This window comes from Podarcis filfolensis, assembly GCF_964270895.1.
Source record: "Podarcis filfolensis genome assembly, chromosome: 2".
NCBI lineage: Eukaryota > Metazoa > Chordata > Lepidosauria > Squamata > Lacertidae > Podarcis > Podarcis filfolensis.
Window position 1 is genome coordinate 58,616,054 of NC_139605.1, and position 23,528 is coordinate 58,639,581.

The 23,528-nt window shown below is 44.2% G+C and overlaps 1 protein-coding gene across 1 annotated transcript; it reads right to left on the reverse strand.

Moving 5' to 3' along the window:
- Nucleotides 1–1,225: 1,225 nt before the first annotated feature.
- Nucleotides 1,226–23,420, reverse strand: NIPAL4 (NIPA like domain containing 4). The gene is made up of 7 exons (XM_083603898.1): nt 22,952–23,420; nt 13,077–13,325; nt 10,629–10,685; nt 8,814–8,904; nt 7,762–7,922; nt 5,817–6,914; nt 1,226–4,106 (listed from the first exon to the last, which is right to left on the reverse strand). The coding sequence occupies exons 1-6, from the start codon at nt 22,995–22,997 to the stop codon at nt 6,310–6,312; spliced, it is 1,209 nt and encodes a 402-aa protein (XP_083460024.1). The 5' UTR covers nt 22,998–23,420; the 3' UTR covers nt 1,226–4,106; nt 5,817–6,309.
- Nucleotides 23,421–23,528: the final 108 nt, after the last annotated feature.

The window sequence follows — 23,528 nt, forward strand, 5'->3', positions numbered from 1 at the left end:
GGTGTGCGTCTCAGAAAACATAACAGCATCCATCCTGGTCTCTGTCTTTTCAGGTTAAGTCTCAGGCACTCAGTAATCTTCCGTTCAGAACTGTCACAGGTGAAGACAAAACAGATTTGTTCTGCTAACTTAGTACCTCCCTGAAGTTATTGGCTTTGCTAGGTCTTGGCTTATGCCATCTCAGAATACTCGGAAGAACAACTCGCTACAATTTCAAGGGGAAAAAATTACTCAGAGCTGGAAGGTTATCTTCCTCAAGGCATTGCCAAATGTCAATCCGAGCTTACTTTTAAAAGCTCCACAGCAAAGAGATCAGCACTCTGCTTTCCCCTCCCTAATGCTGCCGAAATGTGGCTGTAGGCCCTCTGTCCTCAACTGCTGTAGTGTGAAGGTAAAGTTTCCTTGGGTGCTACAAGAGATGGCAGGGTAGAGAGGTGGTGATATGCAGATGCTGTCCCATGGAGATAGCCCAGTTTTGCTGAACTTCTTCCTTACAAGAAGTTTTTAAATAGACAGGTTTGGGAACTGGCATCCCTGCTTCAAACAAGGTTGATGAGTGCATCGGAAATCGTTTTGTACTTTCGTGTGTATGTTGAAAGGATAGATTGGGAGAAGAACATTGTGGTTGCAGTCCTATGCTCACTTACCAAGGAGTAAGGCCTTGTGAATTCAGTGGGACCTACTTCCAAGTAAACACACACAGGGCTGCACTCAGTGTTTATTAATTATTATTATTAATTATTATTATTATGGTAGAGCCTCTGCATCATGCGTCACCATTTTATGTCTCGCAGGTTTACAATATGATCTCTGTGCATCTATGCAAATACTTGAATAATGCAGTTTGTTGTGCCTTTTGCCTAGTTATATTTAATAAATTTTGTGGTCAATATGTACAGTTACCAAATCATTGAACGGAGGGCTGGCTTTGGTCTTGAGAAGTGGGGGAGGGCAGGGCTTGCACCACTTCCAGATGTCACCTATGCTACTGGGTTAGCCAGATGGTCCTTGTGTGTGGAGAACAGTATAATGGCCGCGTTGCAAATTTATTTCCCAGAACGTCTGAGGTAGAATAAATCAAAAATTATTTCTTATCACCAGCAGAGGGCGCTGCAATCCCAGTATCTAATTAGCAGCACTTGCCTTCCTGGTTTGTCATAGAGCAAACCTTACAGTAAGCAATACAAGGAAGCAAACAAAACTTAAAACAATTGAAATTTCCACCTTTTAAGAGTTTGTACAAAAAGATCTTTATTCTTCCCCTCTCCAAGTACAAATGAGTACCATTGAAATGCCATATGTTCAAACTTGGGAGTGGAGGGAGGGGCAAATCCAAGTTGTCCATCATAACTATTCACAAAGTTACATTGATCTTATTTAACTGTAAAATACATTCATTAGGAATGAAGATCCCCGGAGTTTTAAAAGACCTTTGCAGACAATGAGGAGCACAGACTTTTAGCCCACAGTTGTGGTCTGCCATAGAGTTTTGAAATATGACCTCTCAACTGAGTTGGTGACATTTCATTGATCTCTGATCTGTAGCTTGTACTCATTCAAGATCCATCTCCTCCCTTTTCCGGATGAATGTTATTTGTCAGCATCAGTGCCAAAGCCAAAATTTCTGGTTGATATTGGAACTCTGTATAGTTTTACCTCGGGTTAAGAACTTAATTCGTTCTGGAGATCTGTTCTTAACCTGAAACTGTTCTTAACCTGAGGTACCACTTTAGCTAATGGGGCCTCCTGCTGCCACTGTGCTGCCACTGCACGATTTCTGTTCTCATCCTGAAGCCCGAGGTACTATTTCTGGGTTAGCGGAGTCTGTAACCTGAAGCGTCTGTAACCCAAGGTACCACTGTACTATGATGGTGAGATGAACTTGGATGCACTTCAGTCTCTATGGAGCTCCACTCTCCAACCTTCCCATCAAATCTTATTGTAAGATTTCATTATGCCGTTAGAGCTCAGCATCCTGGAGGCTTCAAACACCACATTTTTTCCATTCCAGAAGTGAAGAAAGGACCTCAAATTTAGAAGAAACTAGAAGCTCGTCAACTTTTCATACCTAGCATCAAACACACATGCCACCGTAAGTTTAGATGCCAAGAATCTCCAGTTTGTCATTTTGTATTGGAAAAAGAAGCACAGCAGAATGAAAGTAAACCTTAGAAGGGTAACACTCTTACTGGAGTTCTTCCTTCTGGAATGAAGAACCACTGATTTAAATGACAAAAAAGGAGACTATGTAAAGACAGGCAGAGCTTCTGTTTGTACTTCAACAGCTGAAGTATTACTAGCATGCAAAAATTAACTCTCTTTGCATCCTAAAATTTCCTTTAAAGTTTTTGCCAGCTCTCGGTTAATGCCTGTGCTATCCGTATAAATCTTAGGATGCTGCTCTTTTTAAATGCACAGCTCTTGCTGCAGCTGCGGTGGAGACTGAGAAGTTGTCCCTCCCCATAGCAAGCAAATACATTTCTCCATGAAGTGGAAGCCTGCACTAGGCACGATGATTTGCTGTTTCACAGGAACAGAACACAGGATCAGGATGTGGATTTTATGGCACCCAATGCTTGTCATTTGCCCCCGAGCCTCCTTCATTTGGAGCAGACTTCTCCAACCTTGCACTCTCTAAATGTTTTCGCCTGCTATACACATAGCCAGTCATGGACTCAGGGTTGGTGGGAGCTGTTGCAAAAAGCTTCAATTCATCATTCTCATGATTTTGATGTCTGTCCCCTAACCCTGCTTAATTTCTCTCTTATTGGTTTTCCACAAAAAAAGGGGCATGTGCCTGTTACAGTGCATTTTACAATTTCTTGGTCATCAAGGCTAAGCAAAAAGACTTTCATTGACCAAAGGAAATCTTACAAGCATTTGGGGAAATAGTGACAGTCATGGGACCCAAACCACCGTCAACTTTCATGACATCATAAATCCTGCAGACTTGACCCCAGTTTACACTGCTGTGGTCACAACTGGGGATTTGAGCTGTACAGAAAGGTTTTTTTTGGGGGGGTCTACTACATACTTATAGAACTTAACATTGAAAATAAACAGTAATGGTTATAGCCACTTACAAATCTTATTAAGAACATAACTAGCATGTTGCCCCCCCCCATTAATGATGGCGTAACACAGTACCCCAAACAGAACTCATGAGATACCACCATCATTCTGGTACTTAAGGCACTTTTGAACATGGAGGGCTATTGGCTAATAATATTTACATCACAACACCAGTCTCTCATATCTATCATGTTTAAAGCCCTAGCTTTTAAACATGGGTTTCTTGGGTGTGGGCCAGGGCTTTTCATGTTTCCCTGGCAGCTGTCAAGTTGTCAGAGTAACATGGGTACTGAGCCCAAGTGCACACAATGTGCAACCAAGCATGTTGCATGAGAAGTATGCTGCTTGTGGTGAGGAGAACTGCATCATCTTCCTGCAGCCAAAAACTGGGCGCATGGACAAGATTCTTACCACCACAGGAATGAATACTGCACTTGACTGATTCTCCTTATGGTTGTATGTACACTGTAAGGTAAAAGGTTCTCAAACACCCTTGGTTAGATGGCTGACCCTTTGGTATAATGGCAGAAGCTAACAGAAATACAAACAACATTTTGTCTTACCAGAAGTTTACAAGGGATGAAGCGTATTTCACAATTTTGCACTGGCTGTTATGCCTTTTCATAATACATTATTACATAGGCACTATAGTACAAGAAATGGGACCACTATCAGAATTGTCCTCTTGATACACATTGGCACTGTAAGACAGTTGCCGCACTATCAGGGCAATAGGTTAATGGGTTAACTCCATCCACTTTTAAGCAGAATAAATTAATAACAGTGGAAGACCAAAAAGGCACTAAAGGGTAGTATGCATAGACAGAAAGACGCATGAGATATTGTCCCAGTGAAATTGTTCCCTCTTTAGCGTACAGATGAGGCAATCACACGATGGTGCAATCACCCCTTCATCAGGAATTGTCAGGCAACAACAGAAAGCTAGTTGTCTGGGAAAAGAGTCCTAGCATAGCTTGATATATCTGATCTAATTGGCTCATCAGAATAATGACTTAAGTTATTTTCTGTTAACACTTTCAGTAGAGGGAACTTCCGGGTTGGCGCCATCGCCGAATGGCGGACTCCCTCCGAGCTCCGGAGGGAGCCGGCTCGGCAGGGGCTGGGTTTTACCGCACCGGCGATGCGGGGACCCTTAGAAACCACGGCCACGGGGGCCGTGGACTTGGAGACTCGGCTAGCACCGCTAGCGCCCTCCCGACTCGTGAAGGAGCCTTTTTAAAGGCTACGGATCGGGTGCCGGGGAGAAGCGTGGTGCTTTGAGTCCTCTGCCATCCCTGCCGAGCGAAGCCGCATGCCATCCGGCGGAGAGCGCTGACTTCTTCCATTGAGAATTTGGACTTTTAACAACAACCCGTGAGTAAATTGGAAATCGGGTTTAAAAGAAGAAAAATTTTTGGGATTTGAGACGAGCGGGGGGGGATCTAAAAAGGAAGTCAGTCCCCCTCCCTATTGTAGACATTTTAAAACAAGGATTGGGAAGCCAAGGCCCAAAAAGAACGGTATCTTTGCTAAATTAAGAATTCCATGATGGGAAAGTACAAGAATTGTGCTGGAGGAAGAATTGAAGGAGAAGGAAAATGCACCCCCCTCCCTGGGAACCGGGGCGATTGAGGAGTGAGCCTGGTGAAAAGAGCCGGTGATTTTGACAGCTGTCAAAGTAGCTGTCAAAGTCGGAATATTAAAGAGGATTTATTACAAGGACCTTGCTGGTCAAATTTGTTATAACTTGATATAATTTGTTAAGACTTGAATACAAAATGGCGAAAATACGGAGAACAATCGGATTTTTGGAAACAAAGTTACAACAACCCCCCTAGAGGAGTTTCGGGACATTACAAAGATGGGCGTAAGCCGGGAAAAATACAACACTCCGGAATTTCACAGAACTGGTTATCTCCTGGGAAAGCTGCAAAACGGAAACTGAATCTTGTCTACAGGGTGTTTAGACTAAAAGGAGACAACAGAATACCTTACTGAAGAAGGAAGGGACTGAACGCAAGTTTTTGTTCCTGAATAACAACAACCCATGTAGAGTTACTAAACTTCTGAATAAGAAAGTTTTAGCAGCGGAACAAGAGGAAGCTGGACTATAACCTTGAAAGAACAATGGGGGGAATTTTATAATTTGACATTTTTAAAGATTTAGGAATTAATTTTTAAAGAAAGTAATCCTAGAAATGGGAAATAATTCTGCAAGGAGTTGGGGGAAAAATGGGATTGATGGACTTAAGATTTCCAGGCTGGAAACATAGATTGGAGGATAAGGGAAATTAAACCGGGGAAGGGGAGGGAGAATTAGAATCCAAAGGCTTGCAACTATTTTCTGAATTGGTTTTCTTTTTTCTAATATATTTTTTATTTTTTTATACTTTTATTCTGTGTGCTTTTACTTTAATGGGAAAAAAGGGGGACATTGTGGAAAGAAAAGGGGGTGGGCTATGGGGAGAGATCTTTTGCTTTTTTTTTTATCAAGGGTGTTGCATAAGGTTTGTATAAATTTAAATTTGAACAATGGGGTATATAAATTGTGCTTTAAATCAGAAATAGAACTTGTGGAAACAACAATATGAAAGGGGAATACAGTAGGGGTGGGGGAAGGGGGGAGTCCCAGAAAGTGGATGTTTGAAAATAAGGTTCTGAATGTATCTTCATAATTTCTTTTCTTCTCTTTCTGTATTTTGGAAACTTCAATAAATATTATTTAAAAAAAAAAAAAAAAACACTTTCAGTAGAGGACTGAGTACTCAGGGTTGAAAAAGGCCACAAGAACTTTCCCTGAAGTTTCACAGGTCATGGACTTCAAATCTGAATGCTCTTTGTGGCCTCACAGCACCTCAGTATAGCCTCTGAGGGGAAGATCACGTTGGAGGAGACAACGTCATGCAAAGGGGCCAAGAAGCAACTTCAACCACAGATGGAACCAATCCCCACCCCCACCCCCAAATGATTAATGAAAACCTGCTTGTCTGAGGCAGGCACAGTCAAAGCAGTCAAGGCAATTCTTGAGTATGGGGTGTGCGGTGAAATTCCAAAGGATGGGGGGAAAGGGTTACTGAGACAAAACATGAGAGAGCTAGTTCACGGTATTCAACTTGGTTGCTATTTCTCAGAAGATGCGTATGCGTACCCATTAATGCAAAATATAGCACATGCCTGTATTACCTACACACAGTTCAATCCAAGTTCCTGCAGCTGCAGGATTGTTGCTATTAGGTTTCAGCTGTAGATCATGAATACTTTGGGTTTGTTGTCAGCCTTGATTTCTGGATTATCCAGCTCTATCAGGATGTTCTTGTCGTCCTTGACGGCTGGGGCCTCGTCAGCGTTTTGAAGGGTTTGTGGCAGGTTCCTCAAACTGATGTCCATATCTTTGAAGGCATGGAGTAAAAAGACCCCTAAAATAATGGTGAGGAACCCACAGACCGTCCCAATGATGTCCACCACAGACATGGTGACCCACTCCTTAAAGAGGATGACTGAAGTGGTGATGACAATGGTGGTAAACAGCACGTAGTAGATGGGGAAAACCATAGAGGTGTTGAAAATGTCCAGAGCTTTGTTGAGGTAGTTGATTTGGGTGGTGATAGAGGCCACCAATGTGAGGACAAGAATCCAGGTGAGTGGGTCCTTCAGAACAGGCCAGTGAGCAAAAAAGCCCTTAATGGCGATGCCTAGTCCTTTGACTGAAGATACTGAGAATGCTCCAATCACAGAACAGATGGTGAGGTAGATGAGAATGTTGGTCTGGCCGTAACGTGGGGCGAGGAAGAAAATCAGAACCAGGCAGACCGCCAACAGAATGCTGGCATAAGCAAGGAAACCTGAAAGAATGAAAAGAAGGGGGGGTGAGGAATTCATCACCAGGTTGCGGCAGTTTTATGAGGAGCAGAGCACAAGTTGTGGCAAGGCAGTAACACACCACTAACAGGTATAAGGAGTTCAACTGATCAACCAATAGAATCCTAGCTGTAAGAAATGAGAACTATTCCACCTAAACAAATGGAACTAAGTGAGGTGAGTCTGCCAAAAGGACTGGCACAAAATGCAGAAAATAAGCACACATAAGGGCGGGATCCAGGGAAAGACATGTGCACGAGCTCTAATTCATGCACCTGCATATATACTCAGAAGACCTATTTGGACATCTGCCTGAACAAGGTCTTAGAATGGAGGTGGCTCACTCTCAACGTGGCCCTCCAGATGTGGCTCCCATCATCCCTGACCACTGCCACTGCTGGTTGAGTCCAACAACACCTAGAGGGCCACAGGTTAACAATTCATAACTTAAAATCATGGGAGGGCATCATGCGCCCAACATCACTGGGCACACAGGCTCCTCTTTGGACCACTGTGTGTTTTAGTGCAAAGAGTCTGAAGAGGGTTTCAAAGTGTGCTCTCCACATTTAACACCCTTGCATGTCCAATTTGGCAATGGGGCATGAGAGATCTGTGAAGGGGGCAATGTCTCCAGGAAACAGCAGCAGAGGTGCAAAGACCTTTCAGGGGATGGCACTGAACCACAATGCTCACAAATAGGATGACAGCCACATGGGGGATTCAAAGCTGAAGTGCCATGCCACTGCCATCCCACTTGAACAAGGGATTCAGATAATAAGCTACGTATATAGCTGGTTGGTGATACCTTTAACCTTCTGCTTTTCTGGTTACCTGGCTCTTTCAGTTTAGAGGCCATTTCGTCCAGAGTGGTGACCTCCTCTTCTTCTGGAGCATGAATCACAAGAACTGTACTACCCACAATGCTCAGCATGCAACCGAGTTTGCCCAGGAGATTCAGCCGCTCTCCAAGCAGGTACGAGGACAAAATGGCACTGGGTCATAGGGGAGAAAAATCAATAAAATTGCTTTGGGGTAATCAACATACAGAAAACTAACAAGAAGTCAGAATACATGGTTGTCCCATTAATAACAGCCTTCTACAGAACTTTGGAAACTTCTTTCAGTGACAAACAGAGAGATATATGCAATATTTGGACACTTCAAATCAGAATCAATCATCTAACTGACAATGGGCATGTTCAGATGCTCATATCTTAGCTTAATAAGCTGATATATTGATGAGCTTTGGGTACTCTCACGCAACCAGTTTGCTCCTCCAATCATATGCTAGCTGCCATGTGTATCAGTTGATGAGGAGCACAGAGACGGAAGAGGGGAGCAACTCCACCCACACATCCCTTCCTAGCAGCCCTAACGCCCTTGAGGTTCATCAAGTCTTATCAGAGCTGGGAAGAGGAAAACACTCGCTGTGTCTTATTGACTGATTTCCAGCCCTGAGATTAATATTTAAGGGGTGCTGCTGCAATGCGGCAGGCTGCCACCACCATTTTGCCCCCAAAGGGAGTGCAGCCTTTGGGACCACTACTTTGGTGTCTCCACAACTCCCATCAGCTCCAGTTAGAATGGCCAATGGTCAAGAATGACTGGAATTTCAGTCCAAAACATCTGGAGGGCACCAGGTTGCTGATTGCTGTTTTAAATGAGTGCTACATTAAAGTCACCCCTGTGTCAAAAAGTATCGTGCAAGATCTGCTTTTGGGGGGCGGGGAACAGCCAGGCTGAAGCAAATGTTTGGCTTCTGTGTACTGGGAGAACGTTATCAGGCTATTTTTCTGTTTGCATGGCCAGTCATGTTACTACCAGGGACATTTACAGACCTAGAATAAATATGGGAGGACAGAATAGAAACGAGAGGAAATCACCTTATGAGCACGCTCAGGGCTCCGAGCGGAGTAACAATTGTTGCAGGAGCAAAGGCATAGGCAGCAAAGTTGGCAGCTTCTCCTCCACCCACTGAGCAAACAGCCGAAGGATAAACAGAGAACAGGTAAATTACAATGAGTGCTATTCCTCCTCAAGCGTTTTTGCTAATCTTGTTTGCATTCAGTGCATAGTTTGGCCCAATGAAAAAGAGCACTGGAGTTAAAAACCAGGAGAAAGATGGTTTTACAGCAATCACTGTTGTGTTTTCGTTTTTTTAAACAAGAAAAGACATCTTAAGAGTCATGTTGTAGATTCAAGGAACTCCGTGCGAAAAGTATTGACCAAATATCTCCTGAGTAATGGATCAGAATCCAATATGGTGGCAGATGTGCCCAGCCAATTTTAGAAAATGGACCCAATCCTAGCAAACCAGACAATGCTAAAATGACTGATCACCGCCTTGGGTCAGTAGCTTCCAAAGCCTTGGAGCACCTTTAAGAGTGTCATAAGCTTTCATGGACTAGATACAGGGGTCAGCAAACTTTTTCAGCAGGGGGCCGGTCCACTGTCCCTCAGACCTTGTGGGAGGCTGGACTATATTTTGGGGAAAAATATGAACTATGCCCCATAAATAACCCAGAGATGCATTTTAAATAAAAGGACACATTCTACTCACGCTGATTTCCAGACCTTCTGTGGGCTGGATTTAGAAGGCGATTGGGGATTTAGAAGGCCTTAGTTTGCCTGCCCATGGACTAGAATCTGCTTCCAACTCCTTCTGAAGTGGACTCTAGCCCATGAAAGCTGATGCCAGGGGCAGCAACAAGGTAGCCTCCTACATCTCCCACCACCCATCTCCCTCTGACCGGTGGCCAAACTGGGGTGGATGTGAGTTGCAGTAGCAGTTCAGAACATATGAAAGGCACCAGGCTGCTTACTGCTGGCTTATTCCATAAGGTGCCTTGAGGCTATTTGTTGTTTTTGGCCAGCAAACATCTCTACTGAGGAGTCAATCATTTATACTGTGATGAGCAGGGCCAGCCCACCCATGAAGCAAGGTGAGGCGACCATCTCAGGTGGCAGGATCCACAGGGGCAGCAGATCTGGCTTCCAAGGAATGTATCGCTTACTGCTACTGCTGATGTGGCAACAACAGCTGTGTCACACTCCTTGGAGGCTGGATCTCCCACCTCCTCAGCAGTTCCCCCACCCAATGCCGCCTCTACAGCAGCCTCTTGGTGAATAGGGTGCACTGCTGGTCTCCCACACATAGGGAGGAAATGGTGAGGGCTGTCCTATTGGGTCTCTTGAACACAATTCAGAGCGGGACCCTGTACTCCCAATGACAGTCTTTGATTCCCACTTCAGCCATCATATAATGTTGATTTGATTCCCCAATTCGTTCCTGATGTAGATCTTAACTCAACCCTTCTTCCAGAGGGAGGGCACCATTTTGTGGTTTGCCTCATGTACCAATATGTTTTGGGCTGGCCCTGGTGATGATCATTCCCTCCACCCCAACCTTGGTGATGAGCTCTATACATTCCAGTCCCCACAGGGAAGCTGAAGAAAGCTGAATGCATGCTTCATGCAATGGTGGTAAAGACTGAAAGGCCATCTCCATATAGTTCAGTTTGATGACCTAGCCATTTCCCATGTCATTGTGGGTAAAGGCTCTCAAATATCACTGCTAGCATATGGCGCACTACCAATGGAAATGGCCTCCACATGGTAGCAGTAGCGAATGAAAAAGAGGGAAAGTGATAAAGATTTGATAGGAACAAATCCAGGCTAGTGTGAATAACCATACTTACTGGTCAGCAAGCCAGCCCACCACAGCCAGTCCCTAAGGTAGCCATGGCCTCCATCCCCTGGGAAAGCAAAAGGCACACATGCTTAGAGACTTCAAAAGGAAATAAGAACCACATACTAGGTAAAATTATATAGAAACAAAAAGAGATAAAACACATGCAAACCAGTGGGTTCTGGGTGCATTTTTAACTTCCTTCCCAGAATGACAAGAAAGCATTTCATGTTCAAGATAATTATAGAGCACATTTTTGACACACATCATCATATGAATTTTAGCCATCCCTCCCTCCATCTTATATCCTGCCTTTTCTCCCAAAGAAGCCCAGAGTGGCAAACACATAAATAATAAAAATGCAATCAAAAATAAAGCAAAACATATTTAACATTTCAAAATTGTTAAAAACATTTCAAACAATGAAACACAACAAAACATGTAACAAATCATGTGTCTAAACAGGCCCACCAAAACAGAAAATTTTCTCACAGGTGTCTAAAAGAATACGATGGTGTTTGCCTAATGCCATTTGGCTTATTATAATGCTTTTGGCCCAGGCCCTTTTGCACTCAATACTAAACTATGACGGGGTGGAGAATCGACTCTGGCTGGCAGGTCAGATCATTATCTCCCCAAATCTATATTAACAAATCCTGTTTTCAGGCTTCCAAAAAGCCTGGTCAGTGTAAGAACAGGATGCTGGACTAGGTGGGCCATTGGTCTGATCCAGCAAGACTCTTCTTATATTTTTGTGGTTGTGATGCTACCCTAATCAAGTATTCCCCCTCATATGTTTTCCATTGCATGAGACTGGGGGAGGGGGATGACATCAAGGATGCACTTAAAAGATCCCAGTGCCTCCATTAGGATCCTACCCCCTGACCCTACATGCTTTGCAGCTAAGTGCCTGCAGTTGAGAACCAGCTCTACTTGTGGAAGCTCCCTGCAAATTTGAGGCCTTGATCTAAAAGCTATTTGTCAATGCATATCAGTATAGTGACTCCCTCCATAGCTAACTGAACATTATTACTATTCATAATAATGATATCCTAGTTTTAGAACAAGACATGACACTGAAAAACAAGGTAAAAAAAAAACTTTGTTGGAAAAACACAGAGTGAGATTATCAGCTGCTACACACAAGAATCCTGATTCCAGTATTTTATTGGAAACCAAAGCAGCTTAAGACTGAAAATAGGTACTGGCAAAACAGGAAGCACCACCTATCAATAGATGTCAGACTTTCAGGAATGTTAAAATGCAGGAGAAAAAGGGAGGTGCCTAGATACCATGACAACAAATATGGCCTGAATGCCTAGATGGGCATGAGATTAGATGGGGTAGATATCAGGGGAAGAGAGTAGAACAGCAAAGTCTAGAAACTCCATGGTCCTGTAAGAGCTATAGAACCTGTGTGTGCTCTTCGAGTTTATTTCCTTTTAGCAGGGACTGCTGATATTTTTCTAAGAGAAAGAGCTAGTCTGTTGCCTTCAAGCTTTGCAAAACAGGGGCATTAAGATATTCACTGGAGAGCCCCCCTGCAAGTGCCTCGCACTACCACCACCATCCAAGGTGAGACGAGTTACTTCCAGAAAAAGAGTCTTCTCGGTGGTGGCATCCCAGGGGTGGAATGCTGATGAGGTTTGACTGGTGATTACATTATTGTCCCTTCAGTGTCAGAAACTGTTCCCAAATTTATTAGGTGCCATTTTAATCTTGCTGACTTTTTTTGCTGCTTTTATAATTTCGTGGATTTCGCATTATTCTATTTTCTCCATTTTTAAAATTATTTTAGTAAACCATCCTAGGAAGATTATTGAGTTGAGGTATAAAATAGATTGTGAATGAATGAACCAACCAAAAAATAGATTTAGTTAAATGCACTTGGAGACCTGCTTCTTCATTTTTATCGTATCTGCATGGTGTTGGTGTTGCTGTTGAGACTCACCTTAGGTCCAGCTGTAACAAAGTAGCGCAGAGATAGGTTGCCAATGTGGTGCTCTCTGGATGTTGGACTGTAACTCCCATCAGCCCCCACCCAGCATGACCAAAGGTCAGGGTTGAGGCAAGTTGTTGACCAGCTACACCTGCCTTCATCTACCAGTTGAAGTTCAATGGGTTAGATGGAGAAACGTGTCATACAGGCACACTCCCTAATGAACTGTGATTGGCTGTAGTTGCCTGTTCAGGCAAGGATTTGCCTCTGTGTAATGTGTAGGCAAAGGCCTTCAGAATCCAAAACACTTTGAGGCTCAAAGTCAGATCTCTCAGCAATAGCCAACATGATACCCTCAAGATGTGGATGACGATTCCTGTCAGCCAGTGGTCAGGACTGATGGGACTTGTGGTCCAAAACATCTGAAGGGCGCCATATTGGCCAGCCCTGTCTCAGATACAACCAGAGCTCATTCAGAAAATAATTCCTCACCCACCTCCTGAGCCATTGAAACCATACCTGCCCTGGTGCCTCCTGTCTCCACAAGCCGACGCAGTCCTTTTTTCTTAAGGATGACGCTGCTGCCAATCAAGAAGCTGGAGAAGATGGCCAAGGCCAAGCCAATGTAGAAGCCATATTTGTCTTCTATCCGTACCATCCAGTTTGTGTTTAAGGTGATATTACTGTGGGGTAAGACTGTTGAGCTGACATTCCCAACAACCTGACAGAACGTCTGCCCAGAAAGGCATGTCAGAGCTAACAATGAACCTGGGAAGACAAGAAAATGGGAAGAGGGCAGAAATTAAGACTTTAAGCAAATAATACACTTGCTGCCTTTGTTTTATGTGTCATACTCAAAACATGCCATTATTTAGGTCCTTTGCTTCCTTGAAAGAAGAAAAGAAATGTCCTGCTAGATCACTAGAACATGATTGTTCTAGAACATGCACAAGAACATGATTAGCTCTTGCGCTTATTAGTTCCATGAACTAATAGATGTAGTTACTGTATGGATGATGGAAGTAAGGGAATGTTACCTGTTCATCAGAATTCCCTCCTATGTAGAGCCATATATGTTACCAAACGAAAGAACTGTACAGCTTTAATGCTGTATGTTTTGCAGTCTGTCTTACAATGTATTGCATCACATAAAGAGAGCATTTCTCAAAATCTCTTTCATACACTTGTACTGAATCAGTAACATTTCATCACTAACAAATCATTTATCAAAAAATATAAAACTGGAAAAACTTGACTGAGCTACGACTGAGGATAATAACCAACCCCCCTTTTTCGCAAATGCAAATAAATTATGATTTACAGATTTATATGGGACTATAAAACTGGTTGATTCAGACAATCAAATCTCATCTTAATAAACTGAGATAGGAACACACCTCTTGTCCACCCTGGCAGCCCCTTCTCTACCCCCTTCGTGGAGTTTATAATGAACCATAGTTTCCTGTTTCATCTGAACCAGGTTACTAGCTTTGGAACAAACCAGGTTATTAAACTAACTTCAAACTGAACTCTAATATCCCATCTTGTTCCAAAGCTGGTAATCATAGTTTCTTTGTTCAGACTAAATGGCTAAACAGAGGCTTCCTGGTTCGATTGCTCCTGCCAAAAAGGAAGGAGTGAAAGGGATGCATTGGGCAGGAGAAAGGCTTGTGGAAACCTCAGCTTACTAAGCCAAGACATGATTGTTCAAATTGTGCCAACAAATGCGCTATCCTTGTTTAAGCAACAACACTGAGAAAGGCTCAAAACTTGTGAGTTTACCTCTGAAAATGAAATAAATAAATAAATAAATAAATATAAATAATAAATAAATCCTACCTCAGCAAGAACTGAAATAAGTTAACTAAATAAAAGTCAAAGTCAAACTAAACACTAGTGATACCTGGGTGCCACAGCTCTGAAGTTTGCATGTCATATACATAGTTAACCACAGCCTGCTGAGTGCGCATAAACACAGTCACAACAGCAAGATGTTCCCACAGTTGCAAGTACAAGGCCAGTCACACCTGGAATGGCCTGAGCACGATATGAAGAAGGATAAGTGAGTAATTGTTCTGTAGCCAAGTAGAATACCTGACTTAGGCACGCTTTGTTCACACAAGCTAATAGTGACGCAAGAAATCATGCGCTTGTTTGCTTGCTACAGTGGCATAAATGCTTTGCATTTTGTGGGCTCGATTTTGGTGATATCCTGCCGAGTCTCTGTGCAGCAACTGAGAATAAACTTTTACCTTTCCACCCACTGTCTCTTTATTGGCTTGGGAGGGACGGCGTTTTGGACTTGGTACCGGTAACACTATCATCTTCACATAGGAGAGAATAAAATATTCCCAATGCAGTCAACATGCTAGATCAGTGGTGAAGAACTTCAGGCCTAGGGCTGAACGTAGACCTTCAGGCCTCTCTGTCTGGCTTTGGGATCCTTCCCAGCCTGCATCCCTTTATTCCCAGCCTACTGCCTGGCTGGATGACAGACAGAAGTGGGTGGGTACATATGTAGAAACCTTTAACTTTTATTTTAGGAAGGTAAGACCTGTTTCTCCACCCTTTGTTGCCTCTGGTCCCACCCAGTACCACGGACACACGGCTCATGAAGAATTTGAGCCTTGGGCTGAAGAAGTTCCCCTCAGGCTAGATATAAAACGGGCGGGGGGGGGGGAGAGAAAGGGAGAAAGGAGAATTTTTGGAGCATTGAATTGAAACACACACTCTCTTTCAGCACATACATACGCATAGACTGCTCTGCAAATAAAGCATGCAACATAGTTTTAACAGGAACAAACACGGATACAAATCAAGTTTCATCAGTTAAATTTTTTATCAGCACCCAGATCTAAGGTGTGTCAGCTAGTGTGGGTGGGGATTGATGAGCCTCTGTGATTCCCAGACTCAAGACACACCCAAGGCACCAATTCATTTACACCATAATAGAAGACAGGTGGAAACGATTATACCTCTGTCATCTCTACAACGCCACTCATTACTATAAATATCCTTCTTTTCCGTGACTAAACGGATTATGGATAGTTGAGGTGCAGAGTACAAACCTTACAACTCAAATAGGGATAGGTTGGGCGAAGCTTTCTAAAGGTAAACTGCGGCCAAAGGGCTTGACAGCACCTGATCTCCATGTGTAGGTTCTACTTTGCCTTCCAGAACAGGAAAGAAAGGAGAAGAAGCAGGTGCTGTCAAAACTTGTCCAGACCTTTTGGTTGAGCTATGCAAAGTGAGTGACACCTAAGGACTCGAATGCTTTGTGGAGGACCTGGGTTAGGGCAGACTGATACTTGAACAATCAGAAGCAAAGAGGGAGGTGAAACATTCTATAATGTTGTTGTTGTTGTTGTTGTTTAGTCGTTTAGTCGTGTCCGACTCTTCGTGACCCCATGGACCAAAGCACGCCAGGCACTCCTGTCTTCCACTGCCTCCCACAGTTTGGTCAAACTCATGCTGGTAGCTTCGAGAACACTATCCAACCATCTCATCCTCTGTCGTCCCCTTCTCCTTGTGCCCTCTATCTTTCCCAGCATCAGGGTCTTTTCCAGGGAGTCTTCTCTTCTCATGAGGTGGCCAAAGTATTGGAGCCTCAGCTTCATGATCTGTCCTTCCAGTGAGCACTCAGGGCTGATTTCCTTAAGAATGGATAGGTTTGATCTTCTTGCAGTCCATGGGACTCTCAAGAGTCTCCTCCAGCACCATAATTCAAAAGCATCAATTCTTCGGCGATCAGCCTTCCTTATGGTCCAGCTCTCACTTCCATACATCACTACTGGGTAAACCCTAGCTTTAACTATACAGACCTTTGTTGGCAAGGTGATGTCTCTGCTTTTTAAGATGCTGTCTAGGTTTGTCATTGCTCTTCTCCCAAGAAGCAGGCGTCTTTTAATTTCGTGACTGCTGTCACCATCTGCAGTGATTATGGAGCCCAAGAAAGTAAAATCTCTCACTGCCTCCATTTCTTCCCCTTCTATTTGTCAGGAGGTGATGGGCCCAGTGGCCACGATCTTCGTTTTTTTGATGTTGAGCTTCAGACCATATTTTGCGCTCTCCTCTTTCACCCTCATTAAAAGGTTTTTTAATTCCTCCTCTCTTTCTGCCATCAAGGTTGTGTCATCTGCATATCTGAGGTTGTTGATATTTCTTCTGGCAATCTTAATTCTGGCTTGGGATTCATCCAGCCCAGCCTTTCGCATGATGAATTCTGCAAATAAGTTAAACAGACAGGCAGACAATATACAGCCTTGTCGTACTCCTTTCATACCCTTTCATTCACAATTTTGAATCAATCCGTTGTTCCATATCCAGTTCTAACTGTAGCTTCTTGTCCCACATAGAGATTTCTCAGGAGACAGATGAGGTGATCAGGCACTCCCATTTCTTTAAGAACTTGCCATAGTTTGCTTAGGTTGTCCTTATTTTCATTGGAGAAATGTTGGAGGGTATGAAGTTATCTGGCCCCTGAGGCGTCTGAAGGCAATCCTGTACAGTATAGGGAAGGTTTTTTAAAAAATGTTTTTAAATGTTTTTATACAGGGTAAGTCTTTTAAAAGATGCCCCGTGGAACATGTGTACTCCATATCCATGGGGCCTCTTTTAAAGGACTCACCCTCTATATGCTGGAAGCTGTCCAGAGTGGCTGGGGCAACCCAGTAAGATGTGTGGGGTATAAATAGTAAAAGTATCAGTACAGAATGGGATGTCCCTATTTTCATAGGAGAAATGCTGGAGGGTGTGTGAAACTAGTGAACATGGGAGGTTTATTCTATACCCTACCCATTGGTTTTCAGGATATAGGTGATAAAAATATTTTTGAACTAAATTGGTTATTTAATCAGGTTTTTTTAAGAACCCTGAGATGCTTTGTGTTTTGTTCCTTGCTATTACTATTTATTTTGTACATGGTCGTTAATTGTAAATCCACTTTTCTGCAGAGCTGTATATGTGTTAAATAAATATATACAACGTTTTTTAAAAGCACAGGCGCTCTGACGAAAAAAATTGTTGGCAGCCCAGACCCTTAAAGGAAAGTTTAAAGGAAATGGTGCGTACCCATTTGCAAGAACTCTTTAAATGAGAAGGAGAGAACATATATACCTATGGTGTGATAAAACAGGGCAGGATTGTAGCTATGCTACAAATACAGTAATGCAAATGTGGCGTGGTGTTTTGACACTGGCAATTTGCCTGATACAGACCAGTCTTTGTGAGCCTGAAAACAAACAGTGAATTCTTATCTCCAACATACTCACAATGCCCTAATGTCATGTAGCCTTTTCCTTCCTCGGGGATTGACAAGAATACCAACATCCTCAAAAGCCCACGTAAAAAAGAAAGGAGAAGGGGGAGGATTGAGGCCAGTTACAACCACACCAATTTATTTGCTCAGATTCTGCTGCATTGTGTGAGGGGAAATTCAAAGAGCACAAATTTCAACCCTTTGCAATAGAAATGAAATGGGATCTGGGACATGTCTTCTGTCTAGCCAAGGTGATAATGCTAAGGTGGAAGACTCCTGAGGGAGCAGAATGGACTGTACAATTTCAGACTGTGGGGAGGGGGAAATCAACTTTTTTTTTGGGGGGGGGGGAAGAACCTGCACAGTCAGAAAACCAGCACAGAAGAAAATGGGCTGAGATACTATTTTTCTCCTTACTGCAGTAGTTTTTAAAACAGTTTGTTGGCTGAGTACCGTATTTTTTGCCCCATAGGACGCACTTTTTCCCCTCCAAAAATTAAGGGGAAATGTGTGTGCGTCCTATGGGGCGAATGCAGGCTTTCGCTGAAGCCTGGAGAGTGAGAGGGGTCGGTGCGCACCGATGCCTCTAGCTCTCCAGGCTTCAGGAAGCTATCCGCAAGCCTTGCAAGCCCTGCGGGAGTTCCCTTGGGCTCACAAGGCTAGCGGGCAGCAGTCTGCAGCCCGAAGCACGGGGCGCCCTCTGGAGGGCTCCCCGTGCTTCGGGCGGGTGTCCGCAAGCCTTGCACGCCTGGTGGGACCTCCCGCCGGGCACGCGAGGCTTGGGGCAGCAGCCTGCAGCCCGAAGCACGGGGAGCCCTCCGGAGGGCGCCCCGTGCTTCGGGTAGGTGTGCGCAAGGCTTGGGGCTACAGCCGCGGCTGGGGGTGGGGAAATTTTTTTTCATTCATTTCCCCCCCAAAAAACGAGGTGCGTCCTATGGGCTGGTGTGCCCTATAGGACGAAAAATACGGTACATGCGAGAGTGATAAAAAATGGGTAACCCTCTCCCCCAACTACAGCATGAAGCAGTTAAAAGGTAAAAGGTAAAAGGTAAAGGACCCCTGGATGGTAAAGTCCAGTCAAAAGTAACTATGGGGTTGCAGCGCTCATCTCGCTTTCAGGCCGAAGGAGTCAGTGTTTGTCCACAGACAGCTTTCCGGGTCATGTGGCCAGCATGACTAAACCGCTTCTGGTGCAACAGAACACTGTGACGGAAACCAGAGCGCACAGAAATGCTGTTTACTTTACCGCCGTAATGGTACCTGTCTATCTACTTGCACTGGCGTGCTTTCGAACTGCTGGGTTGGCAGGAAGCATGAACTAGTATAGCCCACTTGTGCATCAAAGGATTCTCTCGCCTCAGTCTACAGTGTGTGTAGATCAGCCCTTCAAACTTCCATAAAAACCACAAAGGACAGAAGTAAACATCCAAATTGGCAGTTTAACTAGAAAGTCAAATTTCCAGCACAGCCAACAACGTATTTACTCACAAGTAGGTCTCGCTTTCAATAGGACTTGCTCCCTTTTAGGTTTGCAGGTGTTGGCTGTTTTTTATCAGAAGCATTTCGCCCTGTTCTTCAGCCAAAAGAAAAAAGAAAAAAAGGTACCCAGAGGAGCTTACAACTATAATGATGAGACCCACAGGCAGCTGACCCACAACCCACCACCTTCTCAGGATACAGAGTGCAATATGTTATCCAGTGAGCAATTCAGACTCAAATCGCTTGTCTCTTTACACCTTGGCCATGTTTAGAGAGGCATCTCTATACTTCAATGGCAATGTCACACACAGCAGCAGACATCTGGAAGAATTCCCAGTCAAGAACGTTTTTAGTGAATTCCGGTCTTGAAAACATAGTTTCTAATTTTCAAGGAGAAAGTGATGTATTTATTAAAGACTGATGGAATTTCAACAAAGGTCAAAGCCTTTAATTATGATGCCCACTCCATAGCCTGCCACCCCCGCCAAGCCAGATATTCATAAAATCACAAGCAGGTAAACCAACTGCCATGAAAGTATTCAGGATTATCTGTTAAAGGAGAGAATGAAAGATTTGTAAACTCATCAAAATCTGCCATACATCATTCTTCCTTTGCTCTGTTTCCCCCCCTGAATACAAATAAAATAAAAGCTTAGAAAAAGTATGCCATCCATTCCGTCCTAATCTGCAGTGCAAACTTCTTTGAAATTGATAGATTTTAAAAATCTGTTTATTCATCTTTGGATCCCCTTGCTGTAATGCCTGACACCAAGAGTCACAAGCCAAGGTGATACTCGAACACTTGACTGAATCCCTGGAGGCTAAAAAGCCAGCTATTACTTTTTAGAAATGTTTATTGTGTGTTAATTAATTTGATGCACAAACTTTGAGAAGCAAATGGAATACATTATTAACAAGCTCCATCTTAGTTAAAGAATGGGATAATATTTTAGCCTCCGTTTCCAATGTATCGTTAGATTATAAATGATGTTTCATACGACAAGAGATTTTATTTTGAGTTTATTGGCTTCCATCATGATTGCATAAACATGGACTCTCAGCGACAACATGCTGTTGGAGATGCAGAATGAATAAATATTGTGGAGAAAGAGTTAAACATTTCAGAAGATAACATCATTTTAAACTATATACTTAATATATGAGGCTTGACTATTCTCCATGCACTCACATCTGCAAAAGCATTGATACTGATACATTGGAAGGACAAAAATATGGATGAAGGATCCTTTAATTAATGGATAGCTGACATGACGACTCCTGCAACCCATGAACGGATCACTTTCAGATGAAGATTAGGCATGGACAAATTTAATGATACTTTGGAACATATTTATCAAAACCATAGTGACACATGAATCATCATATATTGAGGGAAACAATAAGTTTATCCATCTACATATATACTGTATAGTTTTGTATTTTACTGTTATTTTGTTATTGCTGTTTTCCTCTTCTTTTTAAAATGTTTTTAATATTTGGAAACCCAGCCAGATGGGTGGGGTATAAATAAGAAAATTATTATGATGATTATTTCTTTTTCCATTTTATATTCTTTCCTCCGCTATTTACTTTAACTCACTATTATAACCTCAATAAAATATAAATATTAAAAAAGAGTCACGAGCCAATAAAGCCACATTAATCCAGCGAGCAGCCATGCTCATCAGTAGAAGCTAACAGAAGGTATTCTTGAAGACTTATGGGTCATATGCTTCTATTATCTTTTACAGCCTATTTCACAAGAAGCCTATGACAAAACAGACTCATGAAAGCAGATGTGGCTTTTGATCCTGTTTCAAAACATTCTTAGCAAATTAAGCAGCAGTGGCAGGGCAGCAAAAGAAGCCATCTCTATTACTTTTGCTTGCGAATGGAGGGAGAAATCATTATACCCTTTTGGAAGGTGAACAGGGAATCCTAATCTGAGCAACACCACATTGTTCTGTAGGATTCACAAGTCACCACTGCTTTTCACCATTCTCACCACCCACTTAGCACCCTAACCCTTCCACTACTCCCATAACCCTATCCTGGAATAAAAAGGTAAAGGTAAAAGGACCCCTGACCTAGGTCCAGTCGTGACCGACTCTGGGGTTGTGGCGCTCATCTCGCTTTATTGGCTGAGGGAGCTGGCATACAATTTCCTGGTCATGTGGCCAGCATGACTAAGCCACTTCTGGCAAACCAGAGCAGCGCACGGAAACACTGTTTACCTTTCCGCCGGAGCGGTCCCTATTTATCTACTTGCACTTTAACGTGCTTTCGAACTGCTAGGTTGGCAGGAACAGGGACCAAGCAATGGGAGCTCACCCCGTCGTGGGGATTCGAACCGCCAACCTTCTGATCGGCAAGTCCTAGGCTCTGTGGTTTAACCCACAGCGCCATACTCAGCCATAATTCCCAATCAAGCCAGCACAATTTAAGACAAGGCAGCTATTATACCTGAGCATGAGGGAAGTCTTCAGGGCTTTTTCCATTTTCTTATGAACTTTCTGTTTGTGGACATGATAATACTGGAGTAACTGCCCTGAGGGCCATAATGTTCCCAACCTCCCATGCTTTAATCTTTCCTTTGCCCTTTTACTTGTGGGATGAAGGAACCTTTGACCCTCCCAGAGGTTGTCAGACTACATCTCCCATTGGCTACACTGGTTGGGGCAGAGAGGAGTTAGAAGTCCAATCTCACTGATACATCAGGGCAGCGCAGCCCACCTGCCACCAGAGTTCTTGTTTTTTTCCTCTAGGGGTGAACAGCTCAGTGCTAGAGAGTCTGCTTGGCATGCAGGTCCCAAATTCAATACCTGGCATCTTCAAGTTGAGCTGGGAAACTCTGGGGAGCCACTGGGAGTCAGTGTAAACAATACTGGACTAGACTGACCAAGGGTCTGACCTGATACAATGCAGCTTCCCACAAGCACTCACAAGAACTGCCTGTTCCATAAACGGTAGAAGAAGGAAATATACAATTACTTCTAATTCGATCTCACGACCACCTCGCTAGTTTAAGTAGAACACTCCCGGGAAAATCCTGCTCTTTAAGTTTGAGTTTCACCTGCAAAGGAGGAGACTGGCCGGGCTGATCGTGAGAACGAGCCCCGTTGCCAAACAAGCTTCTCCTTTTTATTTTTAATCTCTGCACCTGTCTCTTCAGGCGTACTTTGCACAATCGCTTGGCTTGCTTGCTTGGTGACCTACAGGCACCCGGAGGGGAGGAAACAGAGGAAGCTGCTGCAATCGCCTGGAGAACCGAAGGAGAAGAAAACGCCACCTTCCCAAAACCCACGGTTACGCAAAGCAGGCCACTCTTCGGAGCAACACAGAAACCTCAAGGGCGACGTGGGGCAAGAGGTTCTGAAGACCTTATAAATCTTCTGGTCTCCCTCTTAAAATTATACGTATTCCAGCAAAAGGGGGAAAACGATTATTTTAATGGGTTTGTCTGCCAGCGTGGGAAGGACCGATCCGTTTTTTGAACCAGGAACCAGGAACTCGCCTGATGGAGATGGAAAGGTCTCCCTAACCTTGGGAAGTGGAAGCAGGAAAAGAAGAAGAGGAGGAGGAGAGCAGCCGAGCAGTCTCTTCTCCATCTCCCTCCTCGTAACCCGCGTGTGGCGGCCAGGCGAGCGCTCTTACTCACCGTTGGCGCAGCTACTGTTCACCCAGAGCGGCTCCGGTCGCTCCATGTGCTCCTTCCTGCCGAGGCTCAGCAGAGATCAGCGCATCCCCGGGAGAAGCGACGCGAAGAGGACGCGGCTGCCGGAGACGGGACCCAAGGAGGCTGTGGGTGCGATCGTTTCTTCCGCGCCGCCGCCGATCTTCGCTCGCTCGCTGTTCCCAGAGGAGTAGCGCAGCCCTGCCAGCCTGTTGCAGCGAAAACTCCAAGGGATCTCGTTTGGCAAGAGCACCTCAAAGACTAACAAATTATTGGGACGGCCTCTGCGCGCTCTTGGCTCTTCGCCCTTCGTCAGAGACTCGAAGTCGACCGGCTGGCCTCGCCCCAACCTGTGGCGAGCGGAGAAGTTGCCCTGGGCGAGAAAAGAGAAGTGGCTGCTGAGATCACACCTGCCCCAGCCGGATCCACCACTCCTCCCGGTCCGGGTTTTCTCAATCTGACTCCGTCTCTCCCTCTCCAGAGGAGGGGCTTGTGCCCACGTGCTCTTCGGCGCCTACGCGCCTTGCGAGGCTTCCTTGCCCTGGGGCGGGACGGGGGGCAG